General features: G+C 44.5%; 1 protein-coding gene and 1 pseudogene across 3 annotated transcripts; one reads left to right on the forward strand and one right to left on the reverse strand.

The window, feature by feature from the left end:
* Positions 1 to 3723: 3723 nt before the first annotated feature.
* On the reverse strand, positions 3724 to 18021 carry CASP2 (caspase 2). Of its 3 annotated transcripts, XM_032867044.1 has the most exons (11): positions 17874 to 18021; positions 14692 to 14842; positions 14232 to 14399; positions 13998 to 14079; positions 13316 to 13410; positions 12877 to 13053; positions 7905 to 8033; positions 7674 to 7764; positions 4335 to 4484; positions 4075 to 4184; positions 3724 to 3943 (listed from the first exon to the last, which is right to left on the reverse strand). In XM_032867044.1, exons 1-11 carry the CDS (start codon positions 17945 to 17947, stop codon positions 3812 to 3814), a joined length of 1359 nt encoding a protein of 452 aa, XP_032722935.1. In that variant the 5' UTR covers positions 17948 to 18021; the 3' UTR covers positions 3724 to 3811. The 3 variants fall into 3 exon arrangements, with proteins under 3 accessions (XP_032722935.1, XP_032722943.1, XP_032722949.1); XM_032867052.1 differs by lacking the exons at positions 13316 to 13410; positions 13998 to 14079; XM_032867058.1 differs by lacking the exons at positions 3724 to 3943; positions 4075 to 4184; positions 4335 to 4484 and adding an exon at positions 7524 to 7588.
* LOC116872675 lies at positions 14903 to 15617 on the forward strand (annotated as a pseudogene).
* Positions 18022 to 18783: the final 762 nt, after the last annotated feature.

An 18783-nucleotide genomic window follows, 5' to 3' on the forward strand; every position in this document is an offset into this window, starting at 1 on the left:
AAACACAATACTGTTAGCAAGAAGCGTATACTCAAGGTAACATTTTCACATCCTGACCTCAGTTTCTACAGAAAGGCAGTAACTTGGGGGGTTATGGTAATAAAAGAAAACTCATCAGTGTCTGCTCCGAGAGTAAGCACTGAGTATGAATGTGTCATGGAACTGAAGCTCACTGTGGCAGATCCTCAAGTGTCTGTGGTGCGCTAATACCTGCTAACACCATGTTGTGAGTTTGTTTCATCCTCACAGGGACCTTTTGAGGGAGAAATAATTTTCCTCCTTCTTAGCTAAGGGAAACTGAGGTTCCATGAGGTTAGGTACCTTAGCCAAGGTCTCCAGTATCTCAAAAGTTTTGGGCCAGCTTTCAAAACCTATTTAAGTCTGAGTTCGTGGCCTTAAAGCTACATTTCTTCCTTTTTTGTGTATTTGAAGTCTTTGAGCCTCATTTCCTTCTTCTGAAAAAAACAAAACAAAACAAAACAAACAAACAAAAAAAACAACTAGGAAAATGACTAGATCGTGGGCCTGCAGGGAGGGCAGACTGTAAAGGTGAAAGTGGTCCCTTGCCGTGGCCATCGTTGCTGTGTTCCTCCTCTGACCAGACCAGATGCCTGCCCTGCCCGCCCCTCAAATAGAGGCTCCACTCTCCTGGCCCACGTTTCCTCTTCCCCCTTACAGGAAGCAGGATGGAGGAGAGCAGCAGAGAAGGGCAGCCCCCAGCTCAGGGAGGGGGATAATTTTAGCAGAGAATCCCTGGCAGAGGTAGCAGGGGGGAAGGGAAGAGAGCTATGAAATCCAACCTGATACTCTCATTCAAGGGCGGGGTGGGAAGGACACGCAATCTGAGTCAGAAACCAGCGCCTCGCTCTGTGATTCCCAAACGTACACTTCCAGAAAGTTTGCTTATGCTGGAAATGGGCACTCTGCTTACTCCTATGGCTCCAGTAATTTCTTAACCTCTTCGAGGCTCTGCAACCCTTCTTCTCCTGAGGACAGCCGCTGCTTTCCCCTGCGGTGCAGCCAAGCAGTGTCAAGAGACTTTTCATGCCTTCCTGTGTTCTTCAGCCAGTTCTCCTCCCTCCACTTGCTGATATGCCTCAGCTCAACTTAATCTCTTTTTGATCTTCCTCCTCCTCCTATCTCCCAACCACTCTCCCCCAGGTCCCACTGATGCTTACCACCAAGATGTTCCTAAAGAATTTTCCATCTCCTTCCATGGCCCACATGCACTTACATACTCGTCTCTCCATGCACATACTCTGGACACATTGCAACCCAAGAATTTACCAACCTACAGAGCCCACTGCTTAGATCTCTTTCATGCTGCCCTGAGTTCTCCCACAGTCCGTGTCCACTCTAGAAAACCTTAAATCCAACTTGGGGCCACGGAGATTCTATAATCCTCACCATTTTGTAATTCCAGCCCAATCTCTTTCTCCAGCCTCCATCCCATAATCTACATAATCCAGAAACAACACTGCTTGCTAATAACTCTTAGGTCACCTCTGACCCTGAGAAATCCCAGTGTCAGCTATATTCTGGGCAGCTGCCTATGGCCATGACAGCTGAGATGGGTCCCCACCTGTATATGTAACAAAGATCGTGGCAGCAAAGGGAGAAGGGTGTTCAGCTCTGTTTGCCTTGGGATGTGGTGAGGGGTGCTGTGAAGGGCCAAGAAAATGAGAATATATGAACTTCAGAAGATTATCTGTGGAAAAAGAGATGTCAGGCACACATCAGCAATAAATATGAGCATTTATTTGGCACCTGAAGGCAATATAAAATCCTGGCAGTGGGAAATGGAAAGGTTCTATCACCTAAATACTTCCATATGATACTGATCCAAAAGCAGGACTCAGCAAAAATCTCCAAACCCCCCGGCTCACACAACAAGTATTTACTGAGCATCTGAACTACTACAGGCTGAGCACTGTGCCAGGGATCATGGGAGATGTGGAAGATGGCATCTGACACATGACATCTGTCTTCACAAGCTAGTACTATCAGTGGATAAAACAAAACACTTGAAAAAACCTAGAGTATAAATACTAAACTGTGTATATTGTTCAAGGGAAATTTTGTCCAGAAGTAGGGTTCTAGCCAGGGTTGCTTTCTTCCTTCACCCAAAAACATTTATTGAAGACCTACCATGTGCCAGGTGCTGGGTATATACTGGTGAACAAAAGAAACAGAGACAAGGTTTCTATCCTCTGGGAGCTTACAACCTAGTAGGGGAAACAGAAATGACCAAGTGAAGCAAGCAAAAACGTAATTATAAATTGTGCTAAGTGCAATGAAGGAATTAAACAGAATGCAGTAATGAAGAAACATGGAAGATTATTTAGACAGAATGACCCAAGAAGGCCTCCACAAGAAGGTGGCATTTAAGCCAAGATTTGTGAGGAATGGAGCTCAGTAGACCCCAGAAAAGTGTCTGTGATGGTCCAGGGCGGGAAAGACCTCAGCATGTTTGAGAAACTGGGGATGGTGCTGAGACAGTCACTTAGAAGGAAATCAGCCTTTAACGAGGTTCAAGGGGAAGGTAGGAGCCATATAGGCCAAGGTTAGGAGTTTGGACATTACTTCAGGTATAACAGAAATCTTAGCAGGGGAGTGAGATGATCAGATTTATATTTAAAAACCCCAAACCAAAATCTGTCATATAGAGATCAGATTGGAGGGACAAGAGAAGTCCCTGAAGAACAGGGAAAGCAGGACACATGGCACAGATAAAGAAGATTTCTAGGGGACACAGCACGTACAGCCAACAGCCTCTCTAAGATGGAGACCCGGGAGAAGGGAAAACGGGCCATATAAAATCAAAGGGGATTTAATACTGAAACAGAAAGCAGGAACAAGCTACCACATTATATCTGTGAGCAGCCAAATGATCCAATTAAAGTAGTATATTAGACAGATTTGGTGGCAGCAGTAAACAGGATGAGAAGAAGGTGAAAGGGGAGAAACAGGAAGTAGGGAGATAACAACTAGGATGCTTTTTTAAGAAAAGGACATTTCAGAGGAAGCAAAAGATAAGGTGACAGGTTAGAGTATGAGGAAGCGTACCACCCTAATCTGCCTCTGCTAACACTCTCTGCTGAGGTTCATCTCAGTAACCAAGCTCAGAGAGAGAATCTCTGATTAAGAAAACTCTGGAACTTCCCTGAGCAAAGATCAAGGAGTTCCAGGTACCAGGGGTCCTCAGTAGGATTCCTTGAGCCCAAAGGAGCCAACTGCGGAGCGAAGAACCCCAGCCTTCCACTGGGTGGCCTTGCGGTCCCAACCACATGGGTCCCGACCACACACGCGAAAGCCATATGCCGCCAGTCCTGTCTGCCCTTTTGAGGCAAAATGAAAAATGTCTACTTTGAATCAGAATGCTTTCCAAACTCTCAGTCTGGGATAAATGGGGTGGAAATATGAAAGGAAAAAGAAAGGGGATGGTTTCCGAAACGTCTCAGCTAATGTAATAAAAGCAATTACCAAAGTGCTGTCTACCAAAGACCTGGGGGCAGGAAGTGAACACTAACTGTGGGGAAACCCACATGCCCTCTCCCCATAAAGACACTGTGCTCTTAATATCATCGGCCAGGCTCCTCTACTGCAGCTGCCCATCCGGCCAGAGTCCGCTCTACAGGAAGGGAGCTGCCACAGGAGGGGCTGGCCTGTGGTCCCTTGCACCCAGGCGGAGAGGACGGGCAAGCTCCACAAGCCCTGGGAGATTCCCAGTCCCTGAGGGGGAAGAGACACCGCGCACCAGAACAGGACAGGGCCCATCAGGCCTCCACGCGGCAGGGCTGTGGGCACGGCGTCACGTGGGAGGGTGGCCCGGGAACAGGTAGAGAGGGCGGCACAGGGTGCTACAGTACTCGGACATCTCCTTGCAGCGGTGGAACTCCGTGCCAGGGGCGTAGCCCTCACGCTCCTTGATGAGCGCATTCACCTGCGAAGACAGAAACCCACCGTCCCCCGATCTGAGCCTCTCGGCACAAGGGGCAGGCTGAGACAATGACAGACAGGGTGAGTCAGGAGGGCAGAACCTGAGCAGACAAGAGCCGGACGGAAATGACTGACCTTCACGAGCATGTCAGCCACATGCATGTCACAAGCCCGCTCGGAGAACACCTGGGTGAGGGCCTCAATATACCAGGAACCCCGTTTGGTGTTTCGCATGGCAGCAGTCCCTGCAACAAGGATGGTGCCACCCACAGTGTGAAGGTCACAGCACAGCTTACACGGCTGGGTGTCCCAAACTTGACTTCCATGGCATCCTGTACCCTCCCCACTCAGAGAGCCTGGGGGCAAATGTGCACGCCTCTGGGAGCTCCGAATACCTCTGAGGCAGGCATAGCCACAGATCATGTCTGAGCGTGTGGGCAGTCGGGTCTTCAGCATCTCCTCTTTGCTGGCGTCACTCTCCTCGCACTCAGAGGATCCTGTGTGGTTCTTTCCGTCTCGCTGGTCCACCCCACGGTCTGTTTCATCTGTAGCAAAGGCAGACAGAATAGACAAAGACGTTATTTCCTCCCGTGGCTCCTGAGCCTGCCACAGGCAAGCCAGAGTTCCCTGTCACCTTCACTGGGAAGAGCCATTTCCAGCTGCTGCCTCCAATCTCCGGCTGATGAATTAAAAAAAATAATCATTACTCCCATTCCTGCCCAGCTTCATCCACTCTGCGCAAGACGGAAATTGCCAAACACCCCTTGTAATCAGAAGTAAAAATCCTATGTCTTTACTTGTTCAATTAGCAATACACCTGGAAGTCACAGTGCTTTTTATGACAATACATAATTAAATGCTGACAAATCAGTTTTATATATAAATAGGAAAACCAAGTTAATAAATGGATAATACGATTACTACATGCACGATGTACGAAAATCACCTCAAATCTATGTTATCAATAAAAAAATTTTTAAAAACCCCGAATGTGATCAGTTTCTAAATCTTTTGGTTATTTTTAGGTTACTTACTCCTTATTAATTTCATAAGTCAAATTGTGGCAGGCATCCAAGATTTAAGAGAAATTTGTAAAAGGAAAAACTTAAAAATTGGGATAATTTGATTATTTTCTTCTATGTGATTGAAAAAGAACACTTACTAAATTTTAGCAATTTTCAACATACCTGGACTACATGTCCAACCTCTTGACCCAGGCCTTACCTATGCCCAGACATACTCTTTTTTGGATGTTGCTGTTTTATTTTGGAGGTGGGTGGGATACAGTCAGTAGGAAAAAGAGACAGGGAAGACACATAGCTTAACACACCAAAAATAAGAAAGCGAAGCTTTTTACAGTATTCCTACGCCAGGCAACACTTGAGAGCCCAAAAGGCAAGTGAAGCTTGAAGAATTATGGGGAAATGACCAAAATTCGCTGATCCCAAAAAAAGTTATTGAGCAACTGCCATGTGTCAGGCACTATTTTGCATTAAGCCCCAGAATGTAAAGATTCCTGCCCTTATAGACCTCACACTCTAGTTTAGGAGCCAGGCAACTGCAGAAAGGAGAATAATTTTATAGACATCAGTTATATTAACTAATAAGTACGACAGTAGACAGGGGAGTTCAAATCTTCAAAGGTCATCTCTTGAAGGATTACATTTTAGAGAGAAGATTCAGATTACCCCAGGAAAGAGCAATTCTCCCTATCCAGATCTGACACTGTATATATATCTCTGAATATAGTAAGAGAAAATGATCATAAATGTCTTTATTTCATTTTATTTTGCCAGTAATACCTCCTGAAGGCAATAGGCCTATCTAAATGTGTCCCTCAAGGAAAAGGAAACTTTCTTGGCTTCGAGTCTCAGATCTATTTATCAATAAATGTTATTGCTTCTACCAGTAACACAAAATCCCATCTATTTTCTGTGTGACTACTACAGTTTTTGAGAAGATTAATTTTCATCCCTTTGTTCAATATTTATTAAGTGCTACCATGTATCAGGCAGTGCCCTGGGTCTGTGCATCTAGCCGGTGAATAAACAGTAAGTTCCTGCCCTCACAAACTCTTCCCTCACTGTAGCTCTCCAGCATGGTAATTGTCCTGGAAAAGAATCCATCACATTATTTCTTGAGCTACCAACAGCTCCACACTATTATGTGCTGAAGCCCAAAATCTCAGCTTGACTAAAGGTTTATCATCAGCTGGATGTACTGCCTGCAGCCAGCCTTATCTTACTACACACCTACCAATGCCCCTTCTTTAAATTAGATCCAGGCAGACTTCTGGCCCAGGACAACATTTTGGGGGAGGGCGGCTGTCCTTCCAGTCTTGGTGTGCTTGTCATCTTGTATCCCTGTCTCCTCTGAAAGGCCCTATTGACTACTCCACACCTATGCAGATTTTATCCTTCTGGGTCCAAATTAAGCCACATTAAAATACTTATGAAATGTCTTCAAACTAAGCCGGCTTAAAACAATCTATTCCTTACTGCTTATTCCTTCATATGTATGGCCTGTATCTCACTAATTTTCCCCTTGCTTGAGGCCTCCGAATCATTCTCAAGTTACTGCGTGTATACTTGCATTATCTTTTTAGTAACTGGAAGGCTCTTTCAAGAGACACATTTTTTTTTCTTTTTTCCTTTTTTTAGATAGTAGCAGTTTGAGAGACCACACATTTTCTTCTGTTTTTCTGATAGTAACTTAGTCATGTTGTAGAACCATAATAAATTATATTCTTTGGTGATATCAGAAAGATAATGCTAACCATTTATATTTGTTGAATACACGAGAGATAAGAATTATTTAAATGTTAGGAGAAAGTGCCCTTTAAACGAAACTATAAGCCCCTTGAGGGCACGGACCATGCCGTTAACAGTCACAGCTGGCCTCTTCTATGGATTGACTGTGAGCCAGGTGCAAAATAAGCCCCTCATACATATTATTCCATTCAATTATCACAACAACATTATGAAGTAGGTCTGATTACTACCTACAGTTTATATGGAGGAAATTAAGGTGGAGGGACATCAAGGAACTTCTCTAACTTGATATAGCTAAAAGTGGTTAGAGCTTTTAATTATTACGGTTTCCCTCTAGGAGAAGAAGTATGCTGGCATGTCTTCGGAGCATAGCCTCGGGGTCCCGGCTCTTCGAGGTTAGGAGACTGCATGCGAGAAAGAAGAGGGATGGAAGCAGCTCAAGGCTGAGTAAGAGCCACAGCCCGGCTCGGGGCTTCTGCACTCCTGGCCTGCACGCTACAGGGATGAAGCAGAGAAGAGGCAACAACGGAGTGCCGATGAGAAGAGAAGAGGGGAAGAGGCTGGAGAAAAGAGGAAGGGCATGAAGGGAGAGAGAGAAAGAAGAGACAGACAGAAGCTCCTTAACTGCAATGGGTAACAGAAACAAGCACGCCAGAGTTAATAGCCCAGAAGAAGTGAGAGTTCTCCAGGAAGAAGGCACAGGCACTGAGAAAGAGAGTCCTGAGAAGAGGAGATGGTGGTGCACAGAGAGCTGACCAGCCTGAGAGCCATGGGCTGCCCAAGTCCCAGCACACCCCATGCATTGGGAGACACTTACAGAGCAAGAGAGGCGGTGGCAGCAGTGAACAGAAGGAGGTGCCCAAGGGATCCAATAGCACCTGAGAGGAGCAAACAGGAGAGTGAGAGCTGGTGGGAGGCTGCCCAGGAGCCACCACCCAGGTGCGGACCTGCCAGGGCACTCACCTCCACGGCAGGCCTGGATGAAGAACATTTTCGGTTTGTTCTGTAGCTTTGGGCAGCTGGCGTTGTCAAAGAGCTGAAAAACCTCTTGAAGCTGCCAGAAAGACGAGAAGAGAGGTTAAGCAGACCGCAGGCCTTTCTGAGTCCTCCATGTACTACGGCAACGAGAGAGACAGGTAGGCAGGAGGGGAAGTCATCGAGCTTGAACAGCTGTCGCCACAAGATGACACACACCTGAAGCAGTCTGCCATCCACACCATAGACGCCGCCCTCCACACCGTGAGAGAGAAGCGCCACAATGCAGGAGTCGGTGACACGGTGGGCAGGTAACTGGGCAAAGTTCTGAAGTTTCTCTTGCATTTCCTGGAGGAAAAGCACATTTTAGTGTTGTTCACTGCAGTCAGCACCAACAGAATCTTTCTTTGGTTTCTGAAACCCTAACCCTAAGCTGTTTATTACTGTGGTCAATGAAAAGAGAAGTCAGACACCCTAGGAAAGGCTAAAAAAGGCTGTGGACTCATCAGAAAGATGCATGACTTCAGATACAGAATTCTGAATATTATCTCACAAAATCCAGACTCACTGAGATATGTCAAGAATTCTTGGACTAAACCAAGACACTAATAAAGCTAATTAAGTGCTAGTTAACTTTCTCCACTCCCCAATCATCAATCTGTTCCCTTTCTTAGAGCAAAGAATCTCTCTATAAATATAAATGGCACAAGGGGGATGACCAGGTGAGCTATGAATGAGTAAAACACCTATCCAGCCATAAGGAAATAAATCATTCTGACAAAGGGCTAATGGAACCATGACAGTAGAGAATGACAGTACTTCCATGCTGTTTTTGGCCCGAGATTTTATGTTCCCCGGGACGTGACAATATCTGGGTAAAATGCTTCATGCACGGAAGAGCACACCGGAGAATTCTGTACAGGACCATGGCTACATACATGGGCTACAGGATCAGAAAGACTTGGGTTTGAGCCCTGGGTTCACAAATTCAAACGAGTTCAGTTTTTTGGCCCCTCAAATCTCTAATATTCATTTTGTAAGAAGATAATTAAGAGTAAATGTTCTCCAATTTCATAAAGATTAAATGAAATACTATGTAGAAAGGATTTATAACAATGTCTGGCACATATTGATCATTCTGCCGTTATCACAATGTGCATATCTAACATGGAGTAGCAATGTTATCTTTTCAGAAAACCTACTACTGGTCCATCTTTAGTCCAACTTAAGACTCTTGTTTACGGTGTACCACGTTGCCATACACGAATATCACTCTGCCTTAAGCAACTTTTCCAATGGAAAGTTACACCAATTAGTAAATACTCCAATACAAACTGTTAAACCTATGCCTCCTCTACAACTCAAGAAGTCTGAGTGGTCTCTCCTATTTGAGACCAGAAGAGAGAAAACAAGTTCATTTTACTATGAATTTTAGTGAACTATAATGAGTATAATGATAGCAAACTAGGGAGGACAGTTACAGCATAACCTTACTTAACAGTTATCAGGTACAGCTCCCAATAAAAAGCACACTTGTATAATACATGCAGTAGTTCTGGAAACTTGCAAGAGATGCAAAATTTTGGGTCGCAGCCAACTGTTTTAATAAGCCCTCCAGGTGACTTTGACACGCTGAAGTCTGAGAACTACTGGTCTGTTTGGAATACTTTTGTTTGCAGGTAACAGAGACAATTGTATAGAAGACTTGGAAGTCTGTAACTAAACTGGAAATGAAGAAGAAATTGGCTTGATTGAAAAGTATGTACATTTTCTGGGTCAAGAGAAGCCAATCATAATATTGGAAATCGTAAGATAATAAAAAGATGTCCAAACTCATTTATTTCAGGAATATATAATCCCAAGAGACTACAGAAGTATGAATGTTCTTCTGGCGTTGACCATAATAGAATTCTCATTTGTAAAGATTTCATTTATTTATTTGGAATTTTAACACAGAGTAGTTGATGCTAATTTTGCTGGAAGAAGGCAATAAGAACGTATGTTTGGCACCTACTCATGAGCATTTTGAACTTCAGTGAGACTCTTAGATCAGTAAATAGAGGACAACAAAGCCCAAGTAAGAACACACATACTCAGTAATCAAATTTAACAGTACTAAACTCGAAACTGGGGGTTATTCATTTGGGGGGAAATTTTCCAAAAGTAGCACAGCTTAAAACAGAATCTCTAGATTTATTTCTGATAAAATTATAGTACTTCTAAAAATAGCAAGGTTCTTCACTCTTGCCTGTGTTTTTGACTGGAGGTTGGGGGACACAAGGGAATAAACTATAAACCCTCTGAGATGATATGCAAAATTTTATGGCTAGCTGCATTCTCCAGGGATGGCCCCTAGTGCACCCTTACAGTTTCAAGGCAGTCTGTAACCCATATGCAAGGTAAAAATCAATACCACATGGTAAAAGGAAATTTGCTACTTTAAAATGTATCTAATTTCCTAGCACAGGATAAACTGTAATTCTAGAACTAGTAACCTCAGGAGGGAGGCATGGTGACAGAAGACTTTGATGACAAAGAGAAAAACTGAAAACCCACACAAGCGGTGAGAATACCAGTGCACTGTCCAGCACTGTCAAGTGAAGAGGGTTAGCTAAGACTATACTCTGAATTTTTAAATGCAATTATTTTTGAAGTCAAAAGGTATAATGGGGGGTGGAGGATCTTATTTTTTTTGGTTCTCTTTGGCTCATCAAATAATCAGATGATAAAAGAGTTGAGTCTCTCTCTCTCTCCTTTTTTTTTTTTTACGAGTTGAGTCTCTTGAGAAGTCCTATTACGAAGAAAGTACTCTGTGCAGATGCCCAAAGAACCAAATTATCATACCCATTGTAAGTACTTGGTTTTAACTGTATCTCAGAGTTTGACTGGCCACTGTTGGAAACCGACTTTGCAATGTCCTCCTCACATTTCTGAATCTCCAAAGCTGAGGATGAGGCTGCACAGGGAGGGTTCTATCCCAAAATTCAGTCCTATGCTTTCTGCTCTTGTTACTCTACTCTCCTCAAAGATCTCATACTCTCATCACTTAAAGTATTTCTCCTACACACGTAATGCCCAAATTACATTTTTGGTCCTGACATCTCTTGAGAACCCTCAATTCTTTACTTAATTTTTCTGTCTTCTTCCATATGCAATTATTTAACTACCAAGCTCTTATAGTACAATCATGCCATTGTGCTATTTTCCATACATATTATTTCCCTATTGTTCCACTGTTTTGTCCAGGCTCCCAACATCTTGTATTGGCATTATATCAACTCCACACTGGATTCCCTGCCACTGGTCTCTACTTCTTTCTTTTCAATGGTGCCTTGAATCATCACTGTGAATGTATCACCTTTCTGTTAAAAGAATTACTAATGTTTTTCTCTTACTTTCTTTTTTAAAAAATATTTTATTTATTTACTTGACAGAGAAAGACAGCGAGAGAGAGAACACAAGTAGAGGGAGAGGAAGAGTGAGAAGCAAGGCTCCCCGAAGAGCAGGGAGCCTGATGCAGGGCTTGATCCCAGGACCCTGGGATCATGACCTGAGCCAAAGGCAGACACGTAACGACTGAGCCACCCAGGTGCCCCTACTAATGTTTTTCTAAAACATGGAAGTTCAAGGTCATGGCGCTCTGATCCCAATCTTATTCTTGGCACTCCTTTGTCCTAGACATTTGGTTTACCCATTAGGTCCCTAACATCACACACACATTTCCTATCTGTAGGCCATTCTCCCTGCCTAGGACTCGTTCATCACTCCTCTGTGCTTGAGTAGCTTCTTTCAAGTCCTGCTCAAGTCCCACACCCTCCATTTATCCTTCTGACCAGATCTACCCAGGCGGATTGTTTCATTCTCTTAACTACTGTAGAATACACTGTCTACTCTTGCTTGGTCCTTCAGAATGTAAGGGTAAGTACTTCTACTTTTGCTGATGTCAAGACTCCCTCATCTAACTGAGGTCCTATGAATTTAAGATTCACATTTAAAAAAATTTTTAGTATAGCAAACATAGTCCCCCCACCATTGTAAAGTGCTCAAAATTAATTAATTTTTAAAGTAACCTCTATGTCCAACATGGGGCTTGAACTTACAACCCAAGATCAAGAGTCACATGCTCTTACACAATCATTCTCATGGAAGATAGCTAAGATACAGAAATAAAAACCACAGACAATGCTGAAGACAAAACAGATTCTCTACCTCAACAAATCGAAGTGAATGTCCTAGAAACTTTGATTTTACCACTGACATTCCCAAAGGCAAGTTTAGGAAAGTGCTATTATTCTGGAATCAAAATAAAGAATTAGGGGTGGGGGTGGATGGGTGAGACAGGTGATGGGGATTTGGGAGTAATGTACGGAAGCGTTGAATTACTGTACTATGTACATGAAACTGTTTTAACACTGTACGTTAACTAACTGGAATTAAAATTAAAACTTTAAAAAAGAGGAAAGGGATGGAAATGGAAAAAAGATGAATAATTAGTATCTATTTACTAATAGGCTACTATCAATTTCAGAACAGAAATACCTAAAGGTAACTAAATCAGCAGTATAGCTCAGTAACTGAGGGTTAACAGGGAATAATGAAAATGCTTGTGATTTGCAGGAATCCAGTTTAGAAGTAATCTCCCCTAAGATCTGTCTTGTGGTCACACAACTGGTAAGAATAAGGAATTTCCCCATATTCACTCATTAAACCGACATGGACAGTTCTAGCAAACTTTCATTTGCAAGAATGTCATCTGCCGAAGTAATAATAACTGATCAACAACTGGACTTGTAAGGGACAAAGTCAAACCAAGGAGTAAATGTCCTGTGTTGTCCCGGTTTATAAATATCTTTCCTGACTGGTTGGGTGAATCTCAGGGTCTCCTCACATCCGGAGTGGCTAGGAATTGAGTCTCTGAATATATGAGAGTAACAGCCCAATCTGGGACCAGTATTACCCAGGGAGAGCACAGTGACTCTGAGAAGTTAACACTGAAGCAGCTCGCCGGCCCTAATTCTTTTTTTTTTTTTTTTTTTTTTTTTAACTGGGTTGTAAGGTAGGACAGAACAGAACGAGTAAAAAGGTAGGGAGAAGAAAGTAACCTGAGTGAGACCTATCCAGCAGGCAGAGGAGTAGAGGATGTGTCTGGCCCCAGTGTTGCTCAGCTCTCTACCGTACACATTAGATGTACCTGCGCAGTCTGGTCAAGTAGAACATGAACTTTGTAGCCTAAGAGCCTGAAGAGGGTGACCAGAGTGCTGTGGTCCACATCTCCTCCAGAGCGAAATTCCAGGTCTTTCTCTCCAGTGAAGTGCACATTGCTCAGCACCAGTGCCAGTCCACGAGGCCGAGACTGTAACCTATAGGCCTGGGGGAAAGGGGAGCCATTTAGAGCTTCTTATGGATAGAAACCATTTCCCCAACTAAATGAGACATTTCAAGTAAACAAAGCCATCATATTCTTGTTAACCCCACCAAGTCAATATAGAGAAATACCCAGAGAAGATAACCAATCAGTGTGGACTTTCTGACTAACAAAGCAGGAAGGGGTATATATGTAAACTAAGTTCAGGTGCCCAGGAAGGGTGTCTCATTTCCCAACTTTTCTTCTTGCATTCTGTAGGACTCACCAGCTGGTAGTGTGTTTGATAAAACTCGGGAGTGCAAGGCTTCACCTGAAGGCAGGGAGGACCATCTCCGTTGTCTAGGGAGTGCTCCACAGTATCTGTGGCACAGAGAGTCGAAAAACTAGTGTACCATCTATGTGTCAATCCCAGTACTTCATTATAACCTAAGGCACCCTGCTGAACTGGGGTTTTAAAAATTACTGGTCTTGCTCATTCCCCTATGTTAGAAGCTCCATGAGGCCAGAGACCCTGTCTGCTTTTGCTCACCACTGGATCCTCTGCATTGAGCCCACTCACAGTAGGTGCTTAACCCCCTGAGTGAATGGGATATCTGATAAAAGCCTTGTTCTAATCACTAGGATACTCAGCCAGCAGGCTAATGGCCCATAATGTAACAGCTCATCCTAAAGTAACAGCTTTAAGGAGCCAGGCCAGTCATGTGTCGGAATTTTCTACTTGTACCAGTTGCTCTAAGGACCAAATGCCATAAGAAAAAAATCATCTGTGACAGAGGGGAAGCAAGGCCCAGCCAATCCCCCAACTAAATTGTGCTGCTAGTCCCTAACAAATTCACAAAAGAGACTGTTCCCAGTATGAAAGAAAACAGGTATCATGCTAGGGCTAAGTCAGATATCAGTCAAGAAAAAAGTCAATCTGTGGGATATGTTATCTCATTGATTCTCACCTGGAGATAGGCGGAGCTGCTTCTGAGGGGGACAGGACTCACACATCGGGAAGGGGAGACTCAAGTCGTAGTCACAGCTCAACTGTAAGAAATGAGGACCCACCATGCCAGGACTTAGGGAGATGGTCCAGTTTGAACAAAACCATAATCTAGTCAACCCCACCCTGCCTCAAAAATTCCTTCCCACCAAACTAACCCTTCTCAACACACCACCACATGTCTAGGGCTCCATACCGGCGGGAGTGCATGCTGAAGACCAGAGAGGGTTGTGAGCAAGAGATCCTCCAGGTGACCCTGCTTGGTCTCCCTCAGGGCCACACAGAAGGCATCAAAAGCGTGAGGACCCCTCTTGGGCAGCAAGTTGAGAAGTTCCACATTTTGGCTGAAACTGCCCACTTTGGCCTAAGATAAAAGAATACAACATAAAATCATATTTACTTATTCAGCTGTAATTCTATTTCTCCAGATGACCTTCCTAGTAATCTCAAGAACCCTTTTACAGAAGAAATATATGTATGGGGGCAGTCTTTCCTATTATTTTAAAATTATGTATCTTTTCTGAAAAGGCGTTAGGGTAGAAGGGCATTTTCATTTCCTTAGTAAGGTTCTATATCCTTGCCACACTTCATAGTGTTCTGTTCCCCCTACTACAACCAGTTTACTGATTTGGCATTTCTCTTTTGCTTCCTAATACCTGAATGTGCTCCCTCATTTCCAAGGTGATGATGTCCCTCTCCAGGAGGTGTTCTAACAGTTCACTCAGCAACAGCTGTTTGGCTAGCACCACTCGGTTCTTTTTCAGTGCTTCCTGATGGTCAGGATGCATGCCACACACTCCCAATATCCTGTGGATAAAAGGCAGAGGAAAAGGCCATCAAGTACAAGATCTGACACAGAAGAGTGGAATGGAAAAGGAGTGGGTAGGAAGAACAAAAAGAATGGGACTTATGATAACCAATATTAGGCATACTTTATTGAATCTGGTTAAAATCAAAGTAGTATTAAGCAGTAACACACTAATCATGAAGAAATAATTTATAATTTTTTATGGAGTATGTTCCACTGAGACCATCTTCTGAGGTGAACAGTCTGTCTAGGGGAGGGAAATATCTACCTTGACAAAAATACACACAAAAGAAGGACTACTCTGTCTGACAGACCAATTTTAACTAAGAGATTATCCCAGGCTGTTGGAAGGTTCTGCCACAAGGGAAAAAGTGGTTCCGAGAAAGGGGCGAAAAGAGGGTAAGGGGGAGCAGCCTCTGGGAGTGACAGTTCTGACAAGAAGGCTCAGGGTCCCAAAGGTGGTGGCAACGTAGCAAAGGTCAGACACATTCTGTGTGAAGAACATGAGAAAATCATGGAGGCCATGGAAAAGTTAAAGTCTGGAATGACTTTCAATGAAGTGGCCACACATTATAGTGAAGATAAAGCCAGGCAAGGGTGCGACCTGGGATGGATGACCAGAGGTTCCACAGTGGGACCATTTCAAGAAGCAGCATTTGCCCTGCCTGTAAGAGTCTGTAAACACAGATTAAGCCTGTGTTTACAGACCCTCCGGTTAAGACAAAATTTGGGTATCATATTATAATAGTGAAGGGAGAAAATAAAATTTTATGAAAGATTGAAAAAAAAAAAAAAAGAGATTATCCCAGAAAACCTGTCACATTATTTATCTAGGCTGCTAAAAATAATATGAGTTAAGATGATCCTGGGTGAGGAATAAAATAATTTGATAAAATGGCAAAAGCTCAAACCAATGGCTGGCTTTAATGGGAAATAAATGAGATAGGCTGACACACATTACTCTCTAGCCCACTTCTACCAATTATACCTGTGGTCTTGAAACTTAAGTTCCTGTGACAAAATGACACTAGAAATGATCAGAATCCTGTAATTAAGAACTGAGTAAGGAGCAAGTATGACAGAAAGTCACAGGAGATAAACACCCATGACAAACACAATGAACATAACTTGAGATCATCTGAAAGAGTTAAAGCATAAAGGATAAATTGTTTTGGTAATTTATTAGGGATGTCTTTATTTCAAGGATTCTTTGGTTAAGGATAATCAGCTTCTGTTTATGAATTTTAAAAATTACATTTCCAACACATTATCATCTCTGTGCCTAGTTTATATAAATGCACAGCTCCCCAGCTTGCCTAGTTAGTTTCCAAAAACATGACAACAGGAAGGGCCTGATGGCAGTGAGAAAGGGATAACATCTACAGTTCGTAAGTTAAAAACTATTTAAAAATGCATATGGATTTCAAAGATGTTAAAATATGTATGTGTGGGGGGAAATGGGCATCTTAGAAATTACTTAGATACCGTGCATTTATAGGATGTACTTGGCTTGACTCCAGGTTAGAGATTTATTGAGGAGGGAAAAGGCGGAGTCCTGAAACTGCTAAGAGAGATCCAACAAGGTGGCATGTGGGATCCTGAGTCAGAGAAGTTATAAAACATTCCCAAGGCTGGAAGCAGCTACCTAGGGTTAAATCTGGGATTTGGGACAATGATGTCTGAAACTCCATTTTAACTTCAGGTTTCTATTCTATAGAAATACTCCTGTGACCCCAAACCTTCAATAGAAAGCTGCTACGATACATCTAGAGAAAAAAAAAAAAAAATTAAGAATCACCTTAGAAAACACCAAAGCAGTGACAGTGACAGGATATAGGAAACTCTGGTAAAAATGTTATTAGGCCAACAACTGGATGCTGGTTATTTCCTCAGGATACGGATCATTGGTGAGGCAGGTCTACTCAAGTTTCTTCTCTTAATCTACCAGTAGCGTTTTCTCCTTAAAACTTTCTCTGCCCTTGCTTTCCTGAATACTATTCTCTCCAGTTCCTCTCTCAGCCTATGTTCCTGATCCTTCACAAGATCTTTAACTGTCCCTTAAATGCTGACATGCCATTAGGAACCCCCCTCAAGGAGCCTCTCCCTATTCACTCTCATCCATACACAGGATTCACTGACTGACTCCCAGTTCTTGACTCTTTCAAGTTCTGGACTTAAAGTTTCAGTCAGAAACTCATTAAGTTTAATCTGAAGCCATTATCCATTCTCCACACACCTGCTCCTCCCTGCACTCCACTTTAGGGTGAAAGTCTTTTAAATATGGACTTTTCCCAAAGTAACCATGATCACCCAGAACTTCAGGGCACAACTGGGAGGGGAGGAAGGAGAGGAGAGAAAAGGACACAAAGGGAATTCTTAAGTCTTGATTCTGTCTTTCTGCAGGTTCTGGCTCCAAAGTCCTGAACTGATCCTCTGGGTCTGGACCGCGAGTCATTAAAATGTTATCCGGGGTGATGCCTGCCATGAAATCAAACAACTGGGGCAGAGGCGGAGACACACTCGAATCTCGGAACCACCTTGTCCTTCCAAAGTACTCAAACCCCAAAGCCTGTGTCGACTGCTTTGAAAACCTGATCGTTACACCCAAAGCAATAGGTGTCATGATATACTCAATCCAAGTCAAATGCACATCGGGCAGTATCCCGAGGTTTGCAGGTCTCGTCCGTTTTTAAGGGGACAGAGTAAAGTTTGTCATAAAAGAATAAGGGGAAAGAAAGGATGGAGAATCTTTAAGAGAAGCCGAGATTTGGCAGAACTGGAGAGCTCCTCCTGTTCAGAGCCCCCGCGGGTTGGACAAAGCAGGCTGGGGCGGTCGGCTCACGAGGGACAAGGCCGACGGGAGGCCGCCGCTCGCGCGCCCCTCGGGGGCTCAACCCGGCCTCCCACCCTTGGCAGCAAGGGCGGACACGGCCGCTTCCAGGGATGCCAAGGGCTGGGGACGCCGAGGCCATGACCCGCACTCCCCTCCCTCGGCCCCATGAAGGAACTCTGCGACCCTCCCTCACTCACCGGCGCCCTCTGTCAGCGGCCATAAGCGCCTTTCGCTGTAGGGCAGGCCGAGAGCCCGTGCTCGGCGCCGCCATTTACCGCTTTTCCCGGGCTGTGCGCGAACCGCCCACAATCCAAACGCACCGAAAGCCCGGGCGCCCTCTGCATCCCTCCCTGGTCCCGCAGCGCACACAGCGCCTGCGCCTTGCTTCTCCTAGCTCCACCCCTACGCGAGGCCTGCCCCGCCCCTCCCGTCGCCGGTGCGCGCGCAGGTACGGAGCGCTCCGGCTGGACGTACCGTCCAATGGGATGAGAGAGCGCACTTGGCGGAAAGGGAAGGGGCGGGGGTAACGCGGAGACGCTCCGTCCTACGCGGGAATGCGATTGGTCGTTGGTTCCCGCGGAAATCACGGCTGGCTCTCCGGCGCCTCCCACCTTGCCTCACCCGCCTAGTGGAAGCACTTTACCGAGATGGGTTTGGCCAGACTTTTGATTTTATTGAAGTTGAACTATTAGGGCCAGGATAAGGATGGATGAGGATGGAGAGCACTAGAAGGCGTTGTTAGATGTCGCACAGTGGGTGACTGACGAAGAGGGGAGCGCACCCCTGAGGAGGCAGCTCTCAGTGGCTAAAACCTACATCACAGCCACAGCGCGATTCCAGAGAATCTGGTGTTCTGTTGGGATCCGAGGAAGCCGGACGGGGGGGGGGGGGGGGGGGGCTAAAACCCTGTGGTCAGAATGCAGGGGTGAGGCTTAACGGTTAGACACCGTGCGGGTGGCTCCAGCGCTTCACTGGTGATTCAAGAGGGAACCTTCGATCCTCCGCCACCCCTCGCCAGGCTCCTGTTTTCTCCTTTCTCAGCCTCATCCACCCATCTCAAAATCGGAAGCCCCTGCTCCTGGGGCAATTTACTCCACTGCTTCCCGT

The sequence above is a fragment of the Lontra canadensis genome, unplaced genomic scaffold, assembly GCF_010015895.1.
Source record: "Lontra canadensis isolate GAN:19392208 unplaced genomic scaffold, GSC_riverotter_1.0 scaffold2, whole genome shotgun sequence".
NCBI classification, from domain to species: Eukaryota; Metazoa; Chordata; class Mammalia; order Carnivora; family Mustelidae; genus Lontra; species Lontra canadensis.